At 48.3% G+C, this 20,713-nt stretch overlaps 1 protein-coding gene across 4 annotated transcripts in view; it reads left to right on the top strand.

Annotated features, from left to right (window-relative positions):
• Nucleotides 1-20,713, top strand: part of Lrp4 (LDL receptor related protein 4) — a 52,342-nt gene that overhangs the window by 6,801 nt on the left and 24,828 nt on the right. For 3 of the 4 annotated variants that reach the window (XM_075961370.1, XM_075961372.1, XM_075961371.1), the window contains exons 2-18: nt 7,385-7,531; nt 9,139-9,255; nt 9,508-9,621; nt 9,799-9,915; nt 10,373-10,501; nt 10,669-10,788; nt 11,077-11,202; nt 12,191-12,316; nt 12,508-12,642; nt 13,043-13,168; nt 13,420-13,650; nt 14,733-14,889; nt 16,049-16,266; nt 16,425-16,601; nt 17,016-17,138; nt 20,316-20,524; nt 20,624-20,705. In XM_075961370.1, the coding sequence (XP_075817485.1) occupies nt 7,385-7,531; nt 9,139-9,255; nt 9,508-9,621; nt 9,799-9,915; nt 10,373-10,501; nt 10,669-10,788; nt 11,077-11,202; nt 12,191-12,316; nt 12,508-12,642; nt 13,043-13,168; nt 13,420-13,650; nt 14,733-14,889; nt 16,049-16,266; nt 16,425-16,601; nt 17,016-17,138; nt 20,316-20,524; nt 20,624-20,705 (2,454 nt within the window). The remainder of the gene's footprint in view (nt 1-7,384; nt 7,532-9,138; nt 9,256-9,507; nt 9,622-9,798; nt 9,916-10,372; nt 10,502-10,668; nt 10,789-11,076; nt 11,203-12,190; nt 12,317-12,507; nt 12,643-13,042; nt 13,169-13,419; nt 13,651-14,732; nt 14,890-16,048; nt 16,267-16,424; nt 16,602-17,015; nt 17,139-20,315; nt 20,525-20,623; nt 20,706-20,713) is intronic. The other variant, XR_012909676.1, reaches the window with a different exon arrangement.

Below are 20,713 nucleotides of genomic sequence, written 5' to 3' on the forward strand. Positions count from 1 at the left end.
TATTTGAGCAAAGCAACTTGCGGGTGTGCCCCGCCAGCCCCAGAGCCTGGGAGGGGGTAGACACGTGGCTGAAGTAAAGCAGGGAGTTTATGCAGCCTGTAGTGAGGGGTGAGACACACCATCCACAGCTGGGTTTGTGTGCAAGTATGATCAAAAGTTGACCGCTTTCGGCTGCCTCTTGGGCTACTGGCGACTTCAGGGGAGGAGCTGCTGCAGTCACCAAGAATATAGAACTGGGCTTTTTGGTGCCTTTGTTGGAGATTCTCTGAGAGGGCCGGGATTGGAGAGAGAGGAGTGGGGCTTTCTGAATCAAGCTGGAGTGAGCAGGAGGTTCCAGCCGAACACCAACATGTTTTATAGATGGGAAACTGAGGCTTAGAATGGTTTGCTGTCATTGAGTAACTGCATCAGGATTTGATCTAATTTGAAAATTAGCTTGATGTGTATTGATTGGTCTGTGGACCACATGATTACAGGTGTCTGAGGAGGCCAGAAGTACGTATCAGATCCCCTAAAACTGAAGTACGAGGTTGTTAACCACCATGCGGGAGCTGAGAATGCAGCTCTGGTCCTCTGGAAGAACAGCCATTGCTCTTAAACACCGCACCACTCCAGTCCCCAGAACAGAATATTTTAAATCTCAGTTGTCCTGAAAGATCCAGGTTGGGAAGCTGGGCGATGGTGGCGCATGCCTTTAATCCCAGTACTCGGGAGGCAGAGGCAGGCGGGTCTCTGTGAGTTCGAGACCAGCCTGGTCTACAGAGCTAGTTCCAGGACAGGCTCCAAAGCCACAGAGAAACCCTGTCTCGAAAAAACAAAAAAAAAAAAAACCAGGTTGGAAAATTTACACCTCTTTGGATTTTTTTTCAAAAAACAAGCATTGTGTGTGTGTACACCAGAGCATTGTGTGTGTGTACACCAGAGCATTGTGTGTGTATACACCAGAGCATTATGTGTGTGTGCACTAGAGCATTGTGTGTGTGTACACCTGAGCATTGTGTGTGTGTGTGTACACCAGAGCATTGTGTGTGTGTACACCAGAGCATTATGTGTGTCTGTGCACTAGAGCATTGTGTGTGTATACACCAGAGCATTATGTGTGTGTGTACACCAGAGCACTATGTGTGTGTGTGTGTATATACCAGAGCATTATGTGTGTGTGCACCAGAGCATTGTGTGTGTGTACACCAGAGCATTGTGTGTGTCTGTGCACTAGAGCATTGTGTGTGTGTACACCAGAGCATTATGTGTGTGTGTACACCAGAGCACTATGTGTGTGTGTGTGTATATACCAGAGCAGTGTGTGTGTGTGTGTATGTGTGTGTATACCAGAGCATTTTGTGTGTGTACACCAGAGCATTGTGTGTGGAAGCTAGAAGACAACTTGAAGTTGGCGCTCTCCTGCCACCATGTATATCCTTGGGATTAAACTCACTCTGTCCTCTTAGCACTTAAAATGCATAACCCCATACCAGGCTTTTCTGTGAGTGCTGGGGCCAGACTAGTGCTTGACCACTGAGTCATCCCTTCATCCTCCCTTATGTTTAATTTTAGGCGGCAGGATCTCACTATATTGTCCAGCTTTGCCCAGGCACCCTGGACTCATGGGATCTTGCTGCCTCTGCTTCCTGAGTAGCCGAGGTTACAAGTGCATGCCACTGCATCTGGCTTGTTTTGATTATTTATTTGTGCGGGAATTAAACCCAGAGCCTTGAGTGTACTAGGTGTTCACTCTACCACTGACCAGTATCCCTCAGCTTACAGATCTGTCAGGTCACACCAGAGTGTGGTGGTGTACACCTATAACCCTAGCATTTGGAAGAATGAGGCAGGGGGATCATGAGTTCAAGACCCTATCTCAAAGACAAAAATAAAAAGGTGCATAGTATGTAGAAGGCGTTATGCCAAGTACCTCTCAGAAATTAAGTATTTTTTTTAAAACATGTGTATGTGGTAGGAGTTCTTTTGTTGTTTTTCCTGATGGAAACCTAAGATATAAATAGATGAACTGCTCAGGAACCAGAAGGAACAGTATTTGTACTCTGGGAAGTATTGTTTCCATGATCTTAACATTGTATATTTCTGCCTCATAACTTTGGGTGCTGATTATTAAAAATGTATTTTCTGGGCCTGGAGACATGACTCAGAGATTAAGAGCATTAACTGTTTTTGCGGAAGACCTAGGTTCAATTCCCAGCACCCATATGGCAGCTCACAACTGTTAGTAACTCTAGTTCTAGAAGAGTCAGCGCCCTCTTCTGTCCTCCTCAAAGTTCAAGCAGGATGCATGCGCACGCGCGCGCGCGCGCACACACACGCACGCGCGCGCGTGCACACTAAATAAATAAAATGGATTTATTTATTTATTTTCATTTCATGTGTATTGGGGTTTTTTTTGTCTTTATGAATGTCTGTGTGGGGGTGTCAGAGTCCGTGGAGATGGAGTTATAGACAGTTGTGAGCTGCCATGTGGGTGCTGGGAATTGAACCAGGTCCTTTGGAAGAGCAACCAGTGCTCTTAACTGCTGAGCCTTCTTTCCAGCCCCAATAAATAAATATTTTTAAAAAGAATTTTTTTCTACTTTTTAAAGTAGAAAAAGGGAGAAAGAGAGGGAAGAAGGGAAGAAGGAAAGAAAAAAGGAAGGAATATGCCTGAACTTTCTGAAACCCATGATCATGTATCTCGAGTGTCCCTTTTGAGAGGGTCATGAGGGAATTGGCCAAATAAGGCTGTCCGTAAGACAGAAATGAGTCAGATGCACAGTCTGAGAATACAGTGAGGGAGAGAGCTTCACCTCACTAGAACCAGGAAGCTGCCTGAGGAAAGAGAAACATCAACTTTTCCTGAGTACTAGTTGGATAGAGGATTGGCTCCTGCTTTGACTCCGGCGTGACAAGACTCAAGCCTGCATAGCTCATTCGTTTAACAAACTTGTAGTGCTCATCCAATGCATCCAGCGCTGAACATGCACTGTGAATATGATTAGAGCTGTCTGGCACACAATTTCAACAACCCAGAGACTTAGGTCTAGTAAGTGAGCAACACAAAGGGACACACAGGGACTTCCAGCTCAGCCTGGGTCAAATATGTCCAGGTAGGGCAGCATTAGAAAAGCTTACTTCTGGTGGCGGGGAGGAGGCAGAAATCTTTAATAAATAAATAAATAAATTTTAAAAAAAAGAAAAAAGAAAAGCTTACTTCTGGACCCACCTACCGCCTACTGCTTAGCCCTGTGATGATGATGATGATGATGATGATGATGATGATGATGATGACTGCTACCACTATTGATGTTTGCCAGGCAAACCGTACTCTCCTAACGCTGGTCTGTAGAGTTCTCTCCAGACTCTGAGTAGATGGGGCTTATTGGTTCCATTTCCATGCGGTTCCTCATTGCCCTGCCTTTCAGCATTTTCTGTTTTGTTTGCAACAAGAATGTCCCCTGAAGTGTGCCGCCTCAGGAGCTGAAATCAGTCAAGTTGCCCCTCAGTCTGGATGTAGTTATAGACTTTCAAATAACTTATTCTCGTTAAATAAGGTTTGTAGCCTCATCTTCCTGCGAGTGAACAGGAAAAGGCTTTGACATCGCACAGAAAGAGTAGCCTAAGAGGTGTGACTCAGCCATAGGTGTGGACTCACGAAGCCCTGGGCTCATCCCTGTCCCTCCAAAGAAAAGGAGGCATGAGGAGCTGGGGATGCAGTTCAGCTGGTAGACTGCTTGCGAGCATGTGCAAAGCATGTTCAAATCCTCAGTACCTCATACACTACACATAGTCATCCCACACCTGTAATCCCAGAATTTGGGAAGCAAAGGCAGGAGAGAACCATTTCCAAACTTCTTGGTATAGAATTGCTTTCACCCCTAGTTTATGGATGAGCAAACAGACTTTTGATTAACTAACTTCTCAAAAATGTGGAATCTCTGCTGTCTACGATGTTACAGAGGTCTGACTGGACGGTGTGTGGTTGCCTTTCCCCTTCCTAAGAAAGCACTGGGAAATGGCTAAGATAGCTAGGTTGAGAGGGCTGAGATGTAAATGGGGAGATTTTGGTTAACCTCACAAAAAGATTCTCTGAAGCCAGATGTGGAGACTCATTCCTTTAATACCAGTATCTATGAGGCAGAGGCAGGCTGATCTCTGAGTCTGAGGCCAGTCTGGTCTACACAAAAAGTTCCACGTCAATCAGAGCTACATAGTAAGACACTGTGGAAGAAGAAGAGGAAGAAGAAAAAGAGGAAGAGGAAAAAGAGGAAGAAGAAGAAGAGGAAGATTCCATGAGCATCTTTAACACACATCCCAAGAATACTGGCTTTATTAAAGATCATGAACACCTGGGACAGAGCGCAGATAACGGAAAGGCTATTGCCTAAGGCCCTGGGAGCCAGCAGAATGCAGTTTCCACCTCCAGCCATTTGTTTCCTTTCTTTGCTCTCCATTCTTAAGGGTTAAAGGCTGCCCTTTATGATCATGGCCAAGACTTGAGTAAAAAGACAGAATTCCATCTCTGGGGATTCCCCAGGGGAAGTGGTGTCCAGAAGTCTGTCTTTTGGAATATAATGTGTCTGTTTCCTGTATGAATGCCCAAGTCTGCCTGAGTCCAGCCATTTCTCTGACGTGCAGGCAGTGTGCTGTCTTTAGCTACCTGATGGCTGACTGATGGAAGACCATGTTCCTGCGGTCTGCACCAGGACATCAGAACCTGTGCTATCACTTACCAAATGTGGGGGCTGGAGAAAAGGTTGATGGCTCTTCTTTGCTTTCGTATTCTCTCTTTTTAAAAATATTTATTTTCATTTTATGTGTATGAATATTTTGCCCGCAGGTATGTCTGTGCACCCTGTGTGTAGTGCCCAAGGTCATGAGGAGCATCAGTTCCCTGGAACTAGGGCCGTAGATGGCCATGAGCCATGTGCTGGGAATCGAACCCAGACTTGTAGAAGGGCAGCCAGTGTTTTTGACTGCTGAGTCATCTCTTCATGCCCCTGTATTTGTCTCCCTTGTATGATTTCCAGGAAACTGCTCATCTTGTTCTTCCATTCCTGGTATTCAACAATTACCAAATCAAGGCCTTCTGGGAAAATGTGATCCCCATCTGCATACCTCCATCTCCCCAAGTCTACTTAATGATCATTTTCAGTGTGCCATGGCTTAAAATTCATTTTACTTTTATTTTATTCTTCTGTAACATATTAATACACTAAGCAAAGTCTGGCAGTTCAGCCTGTTGATCCCAGCTACCTGGGATGCCAAAGCAAAAGGCTTTCAAGTTTAAGGCCTGCCTGACCTACAGCGTAAATTCCAGGCCAGCAACTTAGTGAAACCCTGTACCTTGTATCAAAATAAAAAGTAAAAAGAGATCTGGGATGTGGCTTAGTGTGTCTGATACCAGTACTACTTAGGGGGGGGAGGGGGCAAATTGCACAATGTCATGCACCTGGTTGGTGGAATCCAGGGTCTGTTTGCTCCAAATCTTTTTTCCTTAAGTCCTTCCATAGGTCTTTCTTCCTATCTCTCCTTCTGTCTGGATCTCCCTCCAGGTCTATCTCTGTTGCTTGCGTATGACACTAACAATATTTCTCTACCTCTTTTTAAAAAAATATTTATTTATTATGTATACAATATTCTGTCTGTGTCTAAGCCTGCAGGCCAGAAGAGGGCACCAGACCCCATTACAGGTGGTTGTGAGCCACCATGTGGTTGCTGGGAATTGAACTCAGGACCTTTGGTAGAGCAGGCAATGCTCTTAACCTCTGAGCCATCTCTCCAGCCCCTCTCTACCTCTCTTGACTTGTGGGCCAGTTAATGGGGACAGCGAGCATCCTGTGTACTATTGGGATATTTACTGCATCCCTGGCTTCTTTTCACCAGCTACCTGGAGGACCACTAGTCTACTGAAGGACAAATCTACTCCTCTACTGCTATTGAAACCTACTAATTAAGCCTTATTTTCTCCCTGCAGCTTTTCCATGAAGGGGAGTTGTGTGTCAGGGATAACCTTGCATGGGATATTCCATGCTGCTGAATCTAGCCAGGGTTCCCTAAACGAGTGTTTAGACTGTGCTGAGCCAATATTCCTAAGGTCTTGGTGAGCAATGCCCTTACTCCTCAGTTTTCTAGGAATGGAAAGGAGCAGGTTAGAGCCCTGGGCAATTGGATCTTCTGAGTTTCTCAGGGGAAGAACCCTCTGGTCTGCATTTGTAGAAAGAGGTGTTGGGCTCTAGTGAGGCCTGCCCATGAGGTATGCAAAGCTGGTAGCCCTCCTAGAAGGACTCTACTTGTCTTCTGCAGAATTTTCCTGGGATAGTTATCTCCTTACAGTAGACAGTCAAGGGAAGGCCAGGCCTCCGTTGAGAACCTGGTAGGAGTTTGCGGTCCCTCACTCCAGAAATATTTATTTTGCCTATAGCTCTAGAGGCTCATACATGTCAAAGGCTGATTGGCCATCCGTGTGTTCATCCATCCATTGCACATTAGGAAGATCTGCCAACCTCACTCCTTTGGAGAGCTGACCAGTAAGGGGACAAGAGTGGCAATGTAAAGCTGACTCCTTCCTTGTTCAAGGCCAGCCTGAAGGCAGGACCCAGCTAATGGGAGGGACAGAAAGAGCTAGAAAAGGGATGAGCAACAAGGCAGCCCTCCTTCCAGCTGCAGCAGCCCAGCGGGGTAGATGAATAGTCTTGAGGAGGGAGAGTGACCCTGGAAGAACCCTTTGTTCCAGCTGAGCCATTCACACGCCATCCCAGGGCATCCTGCTGGGTACTCTGGGAAGAGGGCACAGCAGCCAGTCATGGGACTTGGCCAGGCAGATAGTTTGATGCTCGGCAGCGAAGCCCAGCTGCATGCTGTGGAGGTTGGGGGAGGTGCTGCTGCGTCCAACAGCCTTCCTCCAGGCTGTGGTCTGTCTCACAGACCTGGAAGGCACTGACTGGGCCAGCTACTCTGTCCTGAGGTGGCTTGAGCTTGTCACCCTCCTCAAAAGCTCCCAAACTTCTTACCTCTCCATGAAGAGGCTCCAGTGTTCTGATGTCATTCTTATCACTTGCCCTCAGTGCTTGGGGTTCAAGATGGGGGCAGATGTGTCCATTTCTCAAACGGTTTTGGAAGAAAGGCTGTAGAGCTCTTAGTAGATCCTCCTGTCCTTTGCTCCCCGTCTAAGCACAGCACCCCATGGTGACTTTGTCTCCTGGCCTTCAGAACTGGGCTGACTATGAACCCAAAGTCTCAAGGTGTTTTTGGAACCATGTCTGCCCTGGCAGAGGAAGGAAAGCACAATTACATTGTCCTCACATCTTGCTTGCATTGTCCCTGCGACTCTGAGTGACAAAGCCCCTGGATGAGGGAGGACAGGAGTTGACGGCGTCTGCTTCCTCTCCCTGCCCAGGCCTCGCCAGCAGCCTGGAGTGTGCTTGTGGTCGAAGCCACTTCACATGTGCAGTGAGTGCTCTCGGCGAGTGTACCTGCATCCCCGCCCAGTGGCAGTGTGACGGAGACAATGACTGCGGGGATCACAGCGATGAGGATGGGTGTAGTAAGTAGCCTCCCAGGGCTGGTAGAGGTGGCGGAAGATGGGGAGCTGGGCTCTTGCAGGGCTGACAGGTGTGGAGAGAGACCGGAGGCCTTCACATGCACACTGTAACTGCTTGTATTTCTAGTGGATGACTCATGCCTCTAATCCCAGCAAAACACACTTTGAAAAATTGATAAAGGGCCAGGCATTGTGGCTCATGCCTTTAATCCTAGTACTCAGGAGGCAGACGCAGGCCAGAATTTAAGGCCAGCCTGGTCTACAAAGTGAGTTCCAGGACAGCCAGGGCTATATATAGAAACCCTGTCTAAAAAAAAAAAAAAAAAAAAGTTGAAAAAGAAAATACTCTTGAAACCACAGACAGTCTTTAAATAGCTCTCCTTATATTTGTGAGTTCTGTATGTATGCTACATGAATACATTTAAATTTTTATGTGGTATACATAGATGCAGATTATTTTCTTGCTTCTTATTTTAGTATTCTATATAGTTACAAATATTAAACAAGATAGGCTTTGTAAGAAGTTTTATATTTGGGGGGAATGGTGAGACTGCCTAGCAGGTAGGGGTGCTTGCCACCACGCCTGATGACTTGGTTTGGTTCCCAAGACTCATATGGTGGACAGAAAAAAACCAGCTCTCTAGAAAATGATTCTCTGATCTCTCCATGAGCACTGTGGCTCCTAAGCCCTCTTCTCACAATGATAATAAACTTTAAAAATAAGGTAGAGAGCTATTGAAGAGGCCCCCTGATGTTGGCACACATCCACCTTAATAAGCGTGTATGTACCACACACACATAAAGGACTGGCTGAGGCTGTGGTCCAGTGGTGGAGCCACATGCCTTGCGTGTGTGAGGTTCTAGATTCAACCCTCTCCCCACACTGGGGGAAAAAGCCTTGCATTCTATTTCAGTTTGCCTTCCCCCCTGCATAGTCACAGACAGAGAGTGGGCCAGGGGTCCTGTTTTGGATATATATAAATCTCACTATTAAGCCAGTTGTCTGGATTTAGGGGTACATGTCTGGCCCATAGCATCTATGTCTGATGGCCACTAATTAGTCTAATGGGAATGAAGCTACAGCCTGGACCTCATTAACCCTAACCAGCTTAGCTAGTTGTGATAATAATAAAAGCTTCCCTTTCATGTAGCACTTTATCTCAAAAGCCCTCTGTGAGCTGACTGCAATTGCCCCCTTGTATGGTTAGATGCTGCTCAGGTAGGGCAGACGACTTGATCCTCATGACTAATGACTTCTAGAAGTGGAACCCGGAGTGTCAGTCATCCTTTAATAAGAGGAAAGGAGGGGGAAAGTTCAGGCTGACCTCACAGTTGATCTGTAGCTGAGAGTGACCTTGAGCTTCTGATCCTCTGCCTCTACCTCCCAAGTGTTGGAACTGGATGTGTTCACCTCCACCCCTAGCTTCATGAGGTACTGGTGATCAAACCCAGGGCTTCAGGCCTGTTAGGCCACATTCTTCCAACCAAGTTAGAACCACAGCCCTGCTTTTCTCTCGGCTGCAGTCTCTTGGGGCAGGGGCAGGAGTGCGGACAGTGGAGCCTGGTCCGACCTGCCCACCTGACCCACGTTTGCATTCTCTTGAACCCAGTGCTGCCCACCTGCTCCCCTCTGGACTTCCACTGCGACAATGGCAAGTGCATCCGCCGCTCCTGGGTGTGTGACGGGGACAATGACTGTGAAGATGACTCTGATGAGCAGGACTGTCGTGAGTGCTGGGCTCTGTTGGGAAAGGATTTCCTGTCAGAAATATGTCCCTGGCCCCTGAGTGCGTGGGTCTTCAGCTCTTGTTCTGTCCTTCTGCCTCCTGTCTTGGTCAGCTGAGCCCACAAGATGTGGTCACCTCTTTGGGAGTCTGGGGGCAGCACTGGTACTGTTGACTGCCCCAGAAGGCTTTATTGAGGGGCTTGCAGGTACTGTGCTTTCTGTCCACAGCAGCCTGATTCATCTGTGCCCACAGCCCCCCGGGAGTGTGAGGAGGACGAGTTCCCCTGCCAGAACGGCTACTGCATCCGGAGTCTGTGGCACTGTGATGGTGACAATGACTGTGGGGACAACAGTGATGAGCAGTGTGGTGAGTGGTGGGAGTCCAAAGTGGGAGTGGCTATGGGAGGAGCCCATGCTACCTCACCTGTAGCTCCAGGGATTTGTGCAGCTGAAAGAAAGCAGGAGGGCTATGGACCTCCCCTTGCCACCAAAGAAGACTGGTAAAAGAAGATTCTATGGGACTCCTGTCTCATTGCATCCCTAGACATGCGCAAGTGCTCAGACAAGGAATTCCGCTGCAGTGATGGGAGCTGCATTGCTGAGCATTGGTACTGCGACGGTGACACAGACTGCAAAGATGGCTCGGATGAAGAGAGCTGCCGTGAGTGGTCCTACACCTGATGTTGCTGGGCTGGAAGGATGACTAAGAGCTCTGTCTCCTGGATAAGGGTTGACTGGGTGGGTTGTGTGCAGTGGGCAGGCAGGAAGTCTACAGGACTGAAGCTGGGGAGTTGAGGTGTGACTCACATATTAGCATGCACGGAGCCCTGGGTCCTGTCCTCAGCACTGCACAACTGGATGGGCATAGTGGTGTACACGTGTGTATAATCCTAGCAGGCAGGAGGTGGAGGCAGAAGGATCAAGGTTTCGCGGTTCTCTTTGTTTGAGGCCAGCCTGGGGAGATACATAAGCCCCGAGCTAGCATAGCAGCAGTTATGCAGGGTTGACTTTCTGGTCCACCAGCATGTGGAAGTCTGTAGGACCATCACAGATGTCCCTGTGAAGAGTCAGGCCCTTGTCCCCAGCCACTAGGGCCTGAGGGCTGCTCTCCCTTCCAGCCTCAGCAGTGCCCTCTCCTCCTTGCAACCTGGAGGAGTTCCAGTGCGCCTATGGCCGCTGCATCCTGGACATATACCACTGTGATGGTGACGATGACTGCGGAGACTGGTCGGACGAGTCTGACTGCTGTGAGTGCTCTGGCCAGTGGGAGGAGGGGCAGCCGCCCGCCAGGGCACAGGTGCCAGCTGGGGCAGGCGCTGAGGGGAGTAGGTCTCTGGGGAGGAATTGGAGTGTTGGGGGGTGGGGCTGGACTTTCTGCTCTGCCACGAAGCCCTCTGCTCACCTTTGTCTCCAGCTTCCCACCAGCCCTGCCGCTCTGGGGAATTCATGTGTGACAGTGGCCTCTGCATCAATGCAGGCTGGCGCTGTGACGGGGATGCCGACTGTGATGACCAGTCTGATGAGCGCAACTGCAGTGAGTTGGGGTTGCATTAAAGGCAGTGGGGAGCTAAGGAGAAGGGTTTGGGCCCATAGAGCATGAGACATATTAAACGGCTATACAGCTGTGTAGACTGTACACCCAACAGAGGCAATACCTTCAAAGGGCTGTCAGTCCCCTTGTAGTCTGTAGATTATAGACACATCATGCAGTTTTCCAGCAGGTGACACCACTGTCAAGAAGAGTGGCCTGTGTGCTTTGGGTGCAGCACAGAGTTGCAGGCTGCGGTGGGGCCAGCCTTTCATTAGCTCTTTGCTTTTCCAGCCACCTCCATGTGCACAGCAGAGCAGTTTCGCTGTCGGTCAGGCCGCTGTGTCCGTCTGTCCTGGCGCTGTGATGGGGAGGATGACTGTGCAGACAACAGTGATGAGGAAAACTGTGAGAACACAGGTGGAGTCTCCCTGAGGTGCCCCAGGCCCCTGTCCTAATGTTGGGAGTGGCAGGCAGTGGAGAAGAGGGAACATTGCTATTGCTGCCTCTGCTGGCCAGAAATGATGTTTCATTCCTTCTCCAATGGCCTGGGCTTCCCCTGCCCTTCCCAGTGAGCAGGGTCAAATCCAGGTGTAGGAGCAGAAGCACCTGTTGTGCAAGCATAGGGACCCAAGTTCAAATCCCTAGTACCCAAGTTAAGAAATTGGGCATGACTGTGAATGCCTGTAACACCAGCACTGGGAGACAGAGAAAGTCAGAGTCCAGAGAATCACTAGCCAGCCAGCCTAGCCAATATGACCAGCTGCTGATTCATTGGGAAACCTTGTCTCGAGGCCATAAGACAGAGAATGAACGATGGTGAGTTATCATATATCCTCTGGCCTCTGCATGCATATATATGGGCATGCATACCGTATATATGCACATATATAGTCACATGCATGCACTACAAACACATACAACACATCACACACACACACACACACAAACACGCACATGTACAATCCAGACAGATTGTTGACTTATGTCCATGTTCTTGAACACAAAGTCAGGGCTGTGAGTCTTAGCAGCTGCTCAAATTCTCACTTTCACTCTGCCCGTGGGAGGAAGGGCTGCTCTCCAGCCCTTGTGTCTGCTTTCCCTCTGCAGGAAGGAACGCAGTCTCTGTATCTGTGCACTCAACCCGCTAACTGTGGTTCTGAGTATAAAGGAACACTCTTTCACTCCGTCCCAGTCACTCACCCACTGTGGAATCACGGGGATAAAGCAAACTTGGACACTCAACCAGCCTTGTCTGAGCTGTTTCCTGCCTTGGACCCCGACCCTCCCACCTTGACTCTCATCTGACTCCAGTTCACCCTAGAAAATGACAGCCTCCTGTTCCTTGTGGACCAAGTCCTACCCTCCTGTGACCTGGCTCTCCCGTCCCTCCTCCCTCTCTGTCTAGGAAGCCCCCAGTGTGCCTCTGATCAGTTCCTGTGTTGGAATGGGCGTTGTATTGGACAGAGGAAGCTGTGCAATGGGCTCAATGACTGCGGTGACAACAGTGACGAAAGCCCACAGCAGAACTGTCGTGAGTGTCTCTAGTGTGTGGGCCTGGGCCATGGTTTGTGGCTGAACCCCACCCATAGGCTTCAAAGGGAGGCCTCCCTTGGGACTCTTGCAGTTTTGGGAGCTGTTCTTCGTGGTCCAGGTGGAATGCCAAGTTGGCCGGATGGGGGTGGTTTCTGGGCTCAATTCCCAATTCTGGCTTGGCTGGCACAGGGCCCCGGACGGGTGAGGAGAACTGCAATGTTAACAACGGAGGCTGTGCCCAGAAGTGCCAGATGGTGCGAGGGGCAGTGCAGTGTACCTGCCACACGGGATACCGGCTCACAGAGGATGGGAGAACATGCCAGGGTGAGCAGAGGCCTGCCCTGGGCGAGAGTCAGGATGCTGAGTGGGAGCAACATGTAGGCAGCTGTGTGACATACCAGATCGCTGTGATGTCATTTCAACACTGCACTAACCCGGGGAGGAGGGGGGATCGCTTCTCCCGTTTGCAGATAGGTGAAACTGAAGGGCAGAGAGTGTGAGTAACTTACCCAAGGCAACACAGCTAGGAAACAGCAGAGGTAGGATGTGAACCCAGGCCTACTTGACATCAAAGCCCTAAACCACTTGCCACAAGTTTCCCATAAGGCTGAGGCAGTAGATGGGAATATGGAGATATGACCAGGAAAACAACTAGTTAGCGCAGGAATGAATTGGAGTGGGAAGATGGCGGAGGCGGGCTTCCTGACCCTGCCGGTGTTTGTAGATGTGAATGAGTGTGCTGAGGAGGGGTACTGCAGCCAGGGCTGCACCAACAGTGAAGGGGCTTTCCAGTGCTGGTGTGAAGCGGGTTATGAGCTACGGCCTGATCGGCGCAGCTGCAAGGCTCTGGGTAAGGATGGTGGGCGCTTGGCTGGGGGCTGAGGGCTAAACAGAGAGAAGCGAGGTGCTCTAGAACTGAGGGGTTTCCTAAGGAGTCTGGGCCCCAAGCAGAAGGTGACTGGGCTAGGGGTTGAACAGCAAACAGGATATACCCTAGAGGGCAAAGGGTCCCAGCTATTAGCCGAGGGTCTAAGAGTACATGCTGATGGGTATCTGGTAGCTCTGAAGCCCAGTGGGGTTCTGTTTCTATGCTGTGTCCAGGGCCAGAGCCTGTGCTACTGTTTGCCAATCGTATCGACATCCGCCAGGTGCTCCCGCACCGCTCTGAATACACACTGCTACTCAACAACCTGGAGAACGCTATTGCCCTTGACTTTCATCACCGGCGGGAGCTGGTCTTCTGGTCTGATGTCACCCTGGATCGCATTCTTCGTGCCAACCTTAATGGCAGCAATGTGGAGGAGGTTGTGTCTACTGGGCTAGAGAGCCCAGGTAGGAAAACACGGCTCTGCGTGAGTGGAGAGCCAGGGAAACCATGTGCAAAAGGCAGTGGAAAGGAAGGGACAGACCAGTGTTTACAAACTGCACAATGCAGAATGTCTCTTCCAATGAAATCTTGAGTGGAACTCTGGTACAGAAAACAACTGTAGGCTCGAGAGATGGCTCAGTGGTTAAAGAGCACTGACCGCTCTTCCAGAGGTCCTGAGTTCAATTCCCAGTAGTCACATGGTGGCTCACAACCATCTGTCTATAGTGGGATCTAATACCCTCTTCTGGAAGAAAGGCATATGTGTGGATAGAGCACTCATATACATAAAATAAATAAAATACTTTAGAAAAGAGAGAGCAGCTGTAGTGTTGAAGAGGTTGCTCATTTCACAGAGGGCTTGCCTGACTTGGATGCATAAAGCCCTGGGTTTCACCTCCCAGCACTGTGTTAACCAGACACAGTGATGCCAGTGATCCTAACACTGAAGAGCAGAAACAGAAAGATCAGAAGTTCAAGGTCCAGTTTGAGGCCAGGCCGCGATACAGGAGATCTCCCCTCTGCCATCTCAACAAACAAAAAGCAATAGCTAATCTGATGAGCTTACACTATTCTACAAGCAGGTTAAGCGATTTAGAAGTTGGTGTGCAGGTCTGGAGTTAAAACTCAGTAGTAGAGCACACTTACTTACTTGTGAAAGGCACTGACTTACATCCCCAGCACCAGCTACAAAAATAGGAAGGAGGGGAGGGAGCGGGAGAGGGAGGAGAGATCAAGTACCCAGGATCTGTTAACCAACCAGACTCAGTTGATAGATTCCTGAAGTAAAGGGGGATGGGGTCAGGAGACCAAGGTCATCCTCAGCCACACAGGGAAGAAATGCTCGACCCTAGTCAATTGCTTGCGTTCTCTCCTTTTCCACCTCCTGGAAATGGTAGTACCTAGCTCAGAGCTCTGATGCCTGTAAAACAGCTGCCACAAGGTCTGGCCCCAAAAGCGTCTTCTTGTAAGAGTTTGTTCTTGTTTCCAGAACACAGAACTGCCTAGGGTGAATCCCTAACACTTTCCCACTGGCTCTTCTCACCAGGGGGTCTGGCTGTGGACTGGGTCCACGACAAGCTCTACTGGACCGACTCGGGGACATCGAGGATTGAGGTAGCTAATCTGGATGGGGCCCACCGGAAGGTGTTGCTGTGGCAGAACCTGGAGAAGCCCAGGGCCATTGCCCTGCACCCCATGGAGGGGTGAGTAGGTGTCTCAAGTTTCCAAGTCCCTCCTACAACCTGTAGGGATTGTTCTCAGGCGTCCTCAGTGATGCTGACAACCGTGCTCTGTCCCAGATGCCCACAGTCTTAATTGGCAAATGAAAAACAAACAAGCTATATAAATACATATATTTGGGAGGTGACAGCAGAAGGATCAGGAATTCAAGTTCGTCCTCGACACGTAGTTGGAGATAAGCCTGGGCTACATGAGACTCTGATCTAAGCAAACAAATATAGCTGCTTTTATAGATGCTCCACATTAAATAATAAAACACATAAAAGGAATAAAATATACAAATTAGGTGAGGTAGAGTGTAACTAATTAAAAATTATATTAATTTAAGGCAGTTAGAGTTGAGCTAATTAATATCATTAATTTGAAATTATTTTAAAAATTAATAGACAAGTCTCCTGCAGTGAAGCTTCTTAAAATGGAAATTCTTAGCCTCTGGCTTGTGTACATTCCAGGATCTACTGAAGGGATGATGTGTAAGATCCTGCAATTCTATGTCAATTGTTTGAGAAAAGAGGTGTGTGGGAGAGGAGGCCGCAGAAGAGACTGAGGAAGAGGAGCGTGCCTGCCTTCCCTCCAGTTGCCCCTGCCGTCAGTTTCACAAGCACAGAATTGTCATCTGTTTTGTCTACTGCTCCATTTCTCAAAAAAAAAAAATTCTGATGAATAAATACCCTGTCTCAAGACATTTAAACTATCCAGATATTTAAAAAAAGTATTCTGCAGATCTGGTCATACAGCTCAGCAGTAGAACAGTTGCCTGGCATTAGGCTCTGGATTTAATCCCCCAAGTTCAGTCTTCAAAGATGGGGAAGAAATCATTTTAAATAAACAAACAAAGGAAAGCACCTCTCGAAGCTGAGCATGGTGGCACATGCCTTTGATTCCAGTACTCACTGAAGCAGGTGGATCTCTGAGTTTGAGGCCAGCTTGGTCTCTGTAGTGAGTGCCAGGACAGCCAAAGCTACACAGGGAGACCATGTCTCCAAATAGGTGAACAAGCAAACAAACAAACAGGTAAAATGCTATTAGGCAAACTGATGAAATCCGTTGTGCTAAAGTCTGTTATCAGCCTAGTTCCTCCTCCTCTGTCCTCCACTACCTGGTCGTTTCCTTTCTTCCTAGAACCATTTACTGGACAGATTGGGGCAACACTCCCCGCATTGAGGCCTCGGGCATGGACGGCTCTGCACGCCGCATCATTGCTGACACTCATCTCTTCTGGCCCAATGGTCTCACCATCGACTACGCTGGACGCCGCATGTACTGGGTGGATGCTAAGCACCATGTCATCGAGAGAGCCAATCTAGACGGCAGTCACCGCAAGGCTGTCATTAGCCAGGGTGAGGTCTTTGATCTGTCCGCTTTCATCTCTCTGCTCCTTCCCCAGTCCTGCCCCCAGGAGCCTTGGCAAAGGGTGAGATTTGTGGAGCTGCCAGGTTTGGGCTCAAGGGCCATGGCAGGCCATGTCTTGACTAAGGTCTTTTTGGACTATCTCCAGGCCTCCCACATCCCTTTGCCATCACGGTTTTTGAAGACAGCTTGTATTGGACAGACTGGCACACCAAGAGCATCAATAGTGCCAACAAGTTTACTGGGAAGAACCAGGAGATCATTCGTAACAAGCTGCACTTCCCCATGGACATTCATACTTTGCACCCCCAGCGCCAGCCTGCAGGTAAAAACAAACAAACAAAAAATTTAAAAAAAGAAAAAAGAGGTCTCATCAAACGAGTTAGATTTGTCACTAGTGATGTGGCTGCTGGTGCCTCTTGAGAATCTTCCTCGTATTTGTCATAGATATATTAATTCTGGTCAGGGAAGGCCAGAGCTCGCATTGTCCTGGGAGCTCGTTGCTCCCTCTGCTGGACATTTTGGGGGAAACACCATCAGGGCTCATTTGGCTTTCCTTTTTCCTTATAATGCCAGCATTTATAGAACATCTCCTATGTGTCAGGTACTAACTGTGTTCACATCTGCAGCAAAGTAATAAGACCGAGTTCTTCTTTGTATAGAGCTCAACCCTCCACCTGGGGTCTACTTTGTAAACTTTTAATCTTCCTGATCATCTTGCTCTGGGTTCTTTGAGCAGGGAAAAACCGTTGTGGGGACAACAATGGAGGTTGCACTCATCTGTGTCTACCCAGCGGCCAGAACTACACCTGCGCCTGCCCCACTGGCTTCCGCAAGATCAACGGCCATGCCTGTGCCCAGAGTAAGTGGGCTTGGGAGACCATTAGAGCAACAGTGAGAGGAGCTGGAGGGATTGCTGGTCCCAGGAGAGAGTCAGACTCCTCGAGGAGCCCATGACAGACTGTAGAGGCTGGGGAGGATCAAGAACCAGGCAGTAGCATCTGAAGTGACCCCATTTAGTGTATGAACACCTGCAACTGGGCTTATCTTTCACGTCATCAGGCAGGATGCCTCCTGTCTAGGCAGAAAGAAGGTCCAGTTCTTCTAGAAAGCAGGGCTTGGGTTTCCAGTCTCTGCACCTTTAGTCTGACCCACAGAAGGCTTTGTGTCATTAGGACAGGGAAATGTGACTGGGATCCTGAATGATGTTCTGTGACCAACAAGTGGAAGATGATAGAATTCCCTGGTTTCTCCCAGAATCTCTACTTTGGGTTCCTTTGAGTTCCTGCAAGAAAATTACTTGCAAAGTCAGCCCTAGAAATCTCAGCACACAGGTGACTTTTTCTAAGGCTAGTAGAGCGAGAATTTGATCGGGCATATGTTATAACCAGCAAAGGGCCAGGGACAATTTCTTTTGTATCATTATTACTGTATAATACATTGGCTCTCTTAAATCTATTAAAATCAAATTGTTGGAGCTGGGAAGATGGCTCAGTTGGTAAAGTGCCTGCCATGCTAGCATGAGGTCCTGAGTTCAAATCCCTAGCACCGATGTAAAAGCCAGGTGTAGTGGTATTTAGTCAGATCCCTGGCCCTCACATGCCATCCAGCCTAGCCAATCTGTAAGGTTTGGGTTCAATGACAGACCTTGCCTCTAATTAAATAAATAAGATGAGGTAAAGAGCTGTAGAAGGAGATGCCCAACTTCCACATGTACACATGTTTACACATATCCATATACAATCACACACACACACAATCAGATTCTCAGAGCCTTTTCCAGAGAGTGATTAGGGAAAACATTCAGAAGTTTCATTAAAATACATACTTGAAAATTAGTGTCATACGTTGTGTTTTTCCTGTACACTCTTTTTATTTGTTTCATTTGTTTCTTTTCTTTATTTCTTTTATCCTTTTTTCTCTTTTGAGACAGGGTTTCTCTGTAGCCCTGGCTGTCTTGGAACTTACTCTGTAGTACCAGGCTGGCCTCAAACTCACAGAGACCCTCCTGCCTCTGTCTCCAGAGTGCTGAGATTAAAGGTGTGCGCCACCACCGCCTGCTTTCCCATATAGTCTTTTATGCCCAATTGCTCCTGTTATTTTAGTGAGATGCAATATGCTTCCAGGCACTTCCTTCAGAAGATTTACCAAAGCTTACACGAGGGTTTGGTAAAGCCAGGAAGAAAGTGCCGTTCTGAGTAGAGAAATATGTAGTCAGGTGTTCATCTGTGGGTTTCTTGTCTGGATTTAGCCAACTGTGGACAGAAATTCTAAAACTCTGTACTGAAGATGTGTCGCCATTGACAATTTCCGCTTATTTGTGTTTGTGTCTGTATACTGGGGTGTGCATGAGGTCAGAAGACAACTTGTGAGTTAGGTCTCTTCTACTCTGTGGGGCCCTGAGATGGAACTCAGATTGTCAGCCCTGTATCAACTGTTTTGGTCATTATTCTCTAAAGAATACATTGTAGGAGCTGGAAAAGTGGCTGAGCAGTTAAGAGCACTTAATTTCAGAGGACCGAGGTTCAGTTCCCAGTCCCACACAGCGGCTCACAACTGCCTGTAACATCCAGGGCATCTGATGTTTTCTGGCCTCTCAGGGCACTAGGCACACACATGGTCCACATATGGACATTCAGGAAAACACCTCCTACGTATAAAATAAAAATTAAAGGAAAAAAAGGCCTACACACATATTTCTAAAAAGGAAGGATATGGAATACAACTAAATGGGAGTTATATTACATATTGAACCCCTAGTATCAAACAAACAGATATTAGATTACAAGTAATCCAGAGATTATTTAGATTATATAGGATGTGCACAGGTACACAAAGGCCTGAAGCTTCTGTGAACTAAGTACTGCAGGGCTCCTTGCACACACCAAAGGCCAACTATACTGGGAAAGTATTTAGACAAGCCAGAGGATGGAAAAGCTGCTGTGTCGAGCAGTGGCCAAAGTCCCCTCTGTGACCAGACTGGTGCGGAACTGAGTCCTAGTTCCGGGCATGCTCCCTGGTTCTGCTGGCCTCAGTCACTCATCTGAGAACAGGAGCAAGAATGTGTCTCACAAAGCACTGGTATGAGGCATCATGAAGAACTAGGCTTTATTATGACATTTAGGAGAACTCTTTTCTCCTGCACTCTCCTGCACACCCCCATACCCTTTTCTTTCCTTGGCCCCCCCTCTGCTCTAGTGGCACATGCCATTTTGGTCCCCTCCTTTCCTCAACAGTGTTTTTCCCTTCTTGTGATTTCCTATCTAATTTCATAACCTCTTATACAGGCATATAAACATGACAGTTAGGATCCACATACGAGAGAGAACTTATTTTGTTTGTTTGTTTTAACATTTTGAGTCTGGGTCATTTCACTTAATAATATAATACTTTTCAAGTCTATCCTTTTTATTGCAAGGTTCATAATTTTATTTTTCTTCATGGCTGAGTAAAATTGCACCGTGTCTATACCAGGCATTCAGCTTTTCTAAGCACAAAGTCCAGTGCCTGACAAGGAAAGAACTTAGTGACCAGTTGTCGTTGGCTACAACTGTGAAGAAAACAGAAGCAGGAGGATAATTCTAGACAACACAATAAAAGCAGAAACTCTAGCCAGGTAGCATGTCTGTAATTCCAGCACTTAGGAGGCCGAGTCAGGACTGAGAGATTGAGAAAAACCTAGGCTTGTATCGAGGAAACAAAAAGGCAGAAGACTTGAAATAGAGTAAACATCTCAGAAGTAGGCTGGCAGTGGGCAGTGGCCCAGCCGCAGCACTAGAAATGGGCAAGAGAAGTAAGAAGAGAGAATGATTCAAATAAAGCTGATAGATCCTCCCGCAGCGGGGTACAATCCATTTCCACTGGACTTTAAAGTCTAACTCTATGTGGATGGGCAACCTGCAGTGTGAAGAGTGGGGGGGAAGGGCAGCAGGTCCCAGGAGATGTGATTGAACCAGGTGTCACACAGGTGAGCATCTGTGTCTGTCACTGTTACTGGACTTAGAACATTAAAAGGAGACCCCTCTCGGCCTTTGATCAGGTCTTGACAAGTTCCTGCTTTTTGCCCGAAGGATGGACATCCGTCGGATCAGCTTCGACACAGAGGACCTGTCCGACGATGTCATCCCACTGGCTGACGTGCGCAGTGCTGTGGCCCTTGACTGGGACTCCCAGGATGACCACGTATACTGGACAGATGTCAGCACTGATACCATCAGCAGGGCCAAGTGGGATGGAACAGGACAGGAGGTAGGGCCCAGTGTGGCTCCAGCCCTTCGGGAGGGGAAGTTTGGGTTCCAGAGCTGGACGAGGGGTGCCGTGGGTGACACAGCTTTCCTTCCTGTCCAGGTGGTAGTGGATACCAGTTTGGAGAGCCCTGCTGGCCTGGCAATTGATTGGGTCACCAACAAGCTCTACTGGACAGATGCAGGTACATCT

The sequence above is a fragment of the Microtus pennsylvanicus genome, chromosome 2 (assembly GCF_037038515.1).
Source record: "Microtus pennsylvanicus isolate mMicPen1 chromosome 2, mMicPen1.hap1, whole genome shotgun sequence".
NCBI classification, from domain to species: domain Eukaryota; kingdom Metazoa; phylum Chordata; class Mammalia; order Rodentia; family Cricetidae; genus Microtus; species Microtus pennsylvanicus.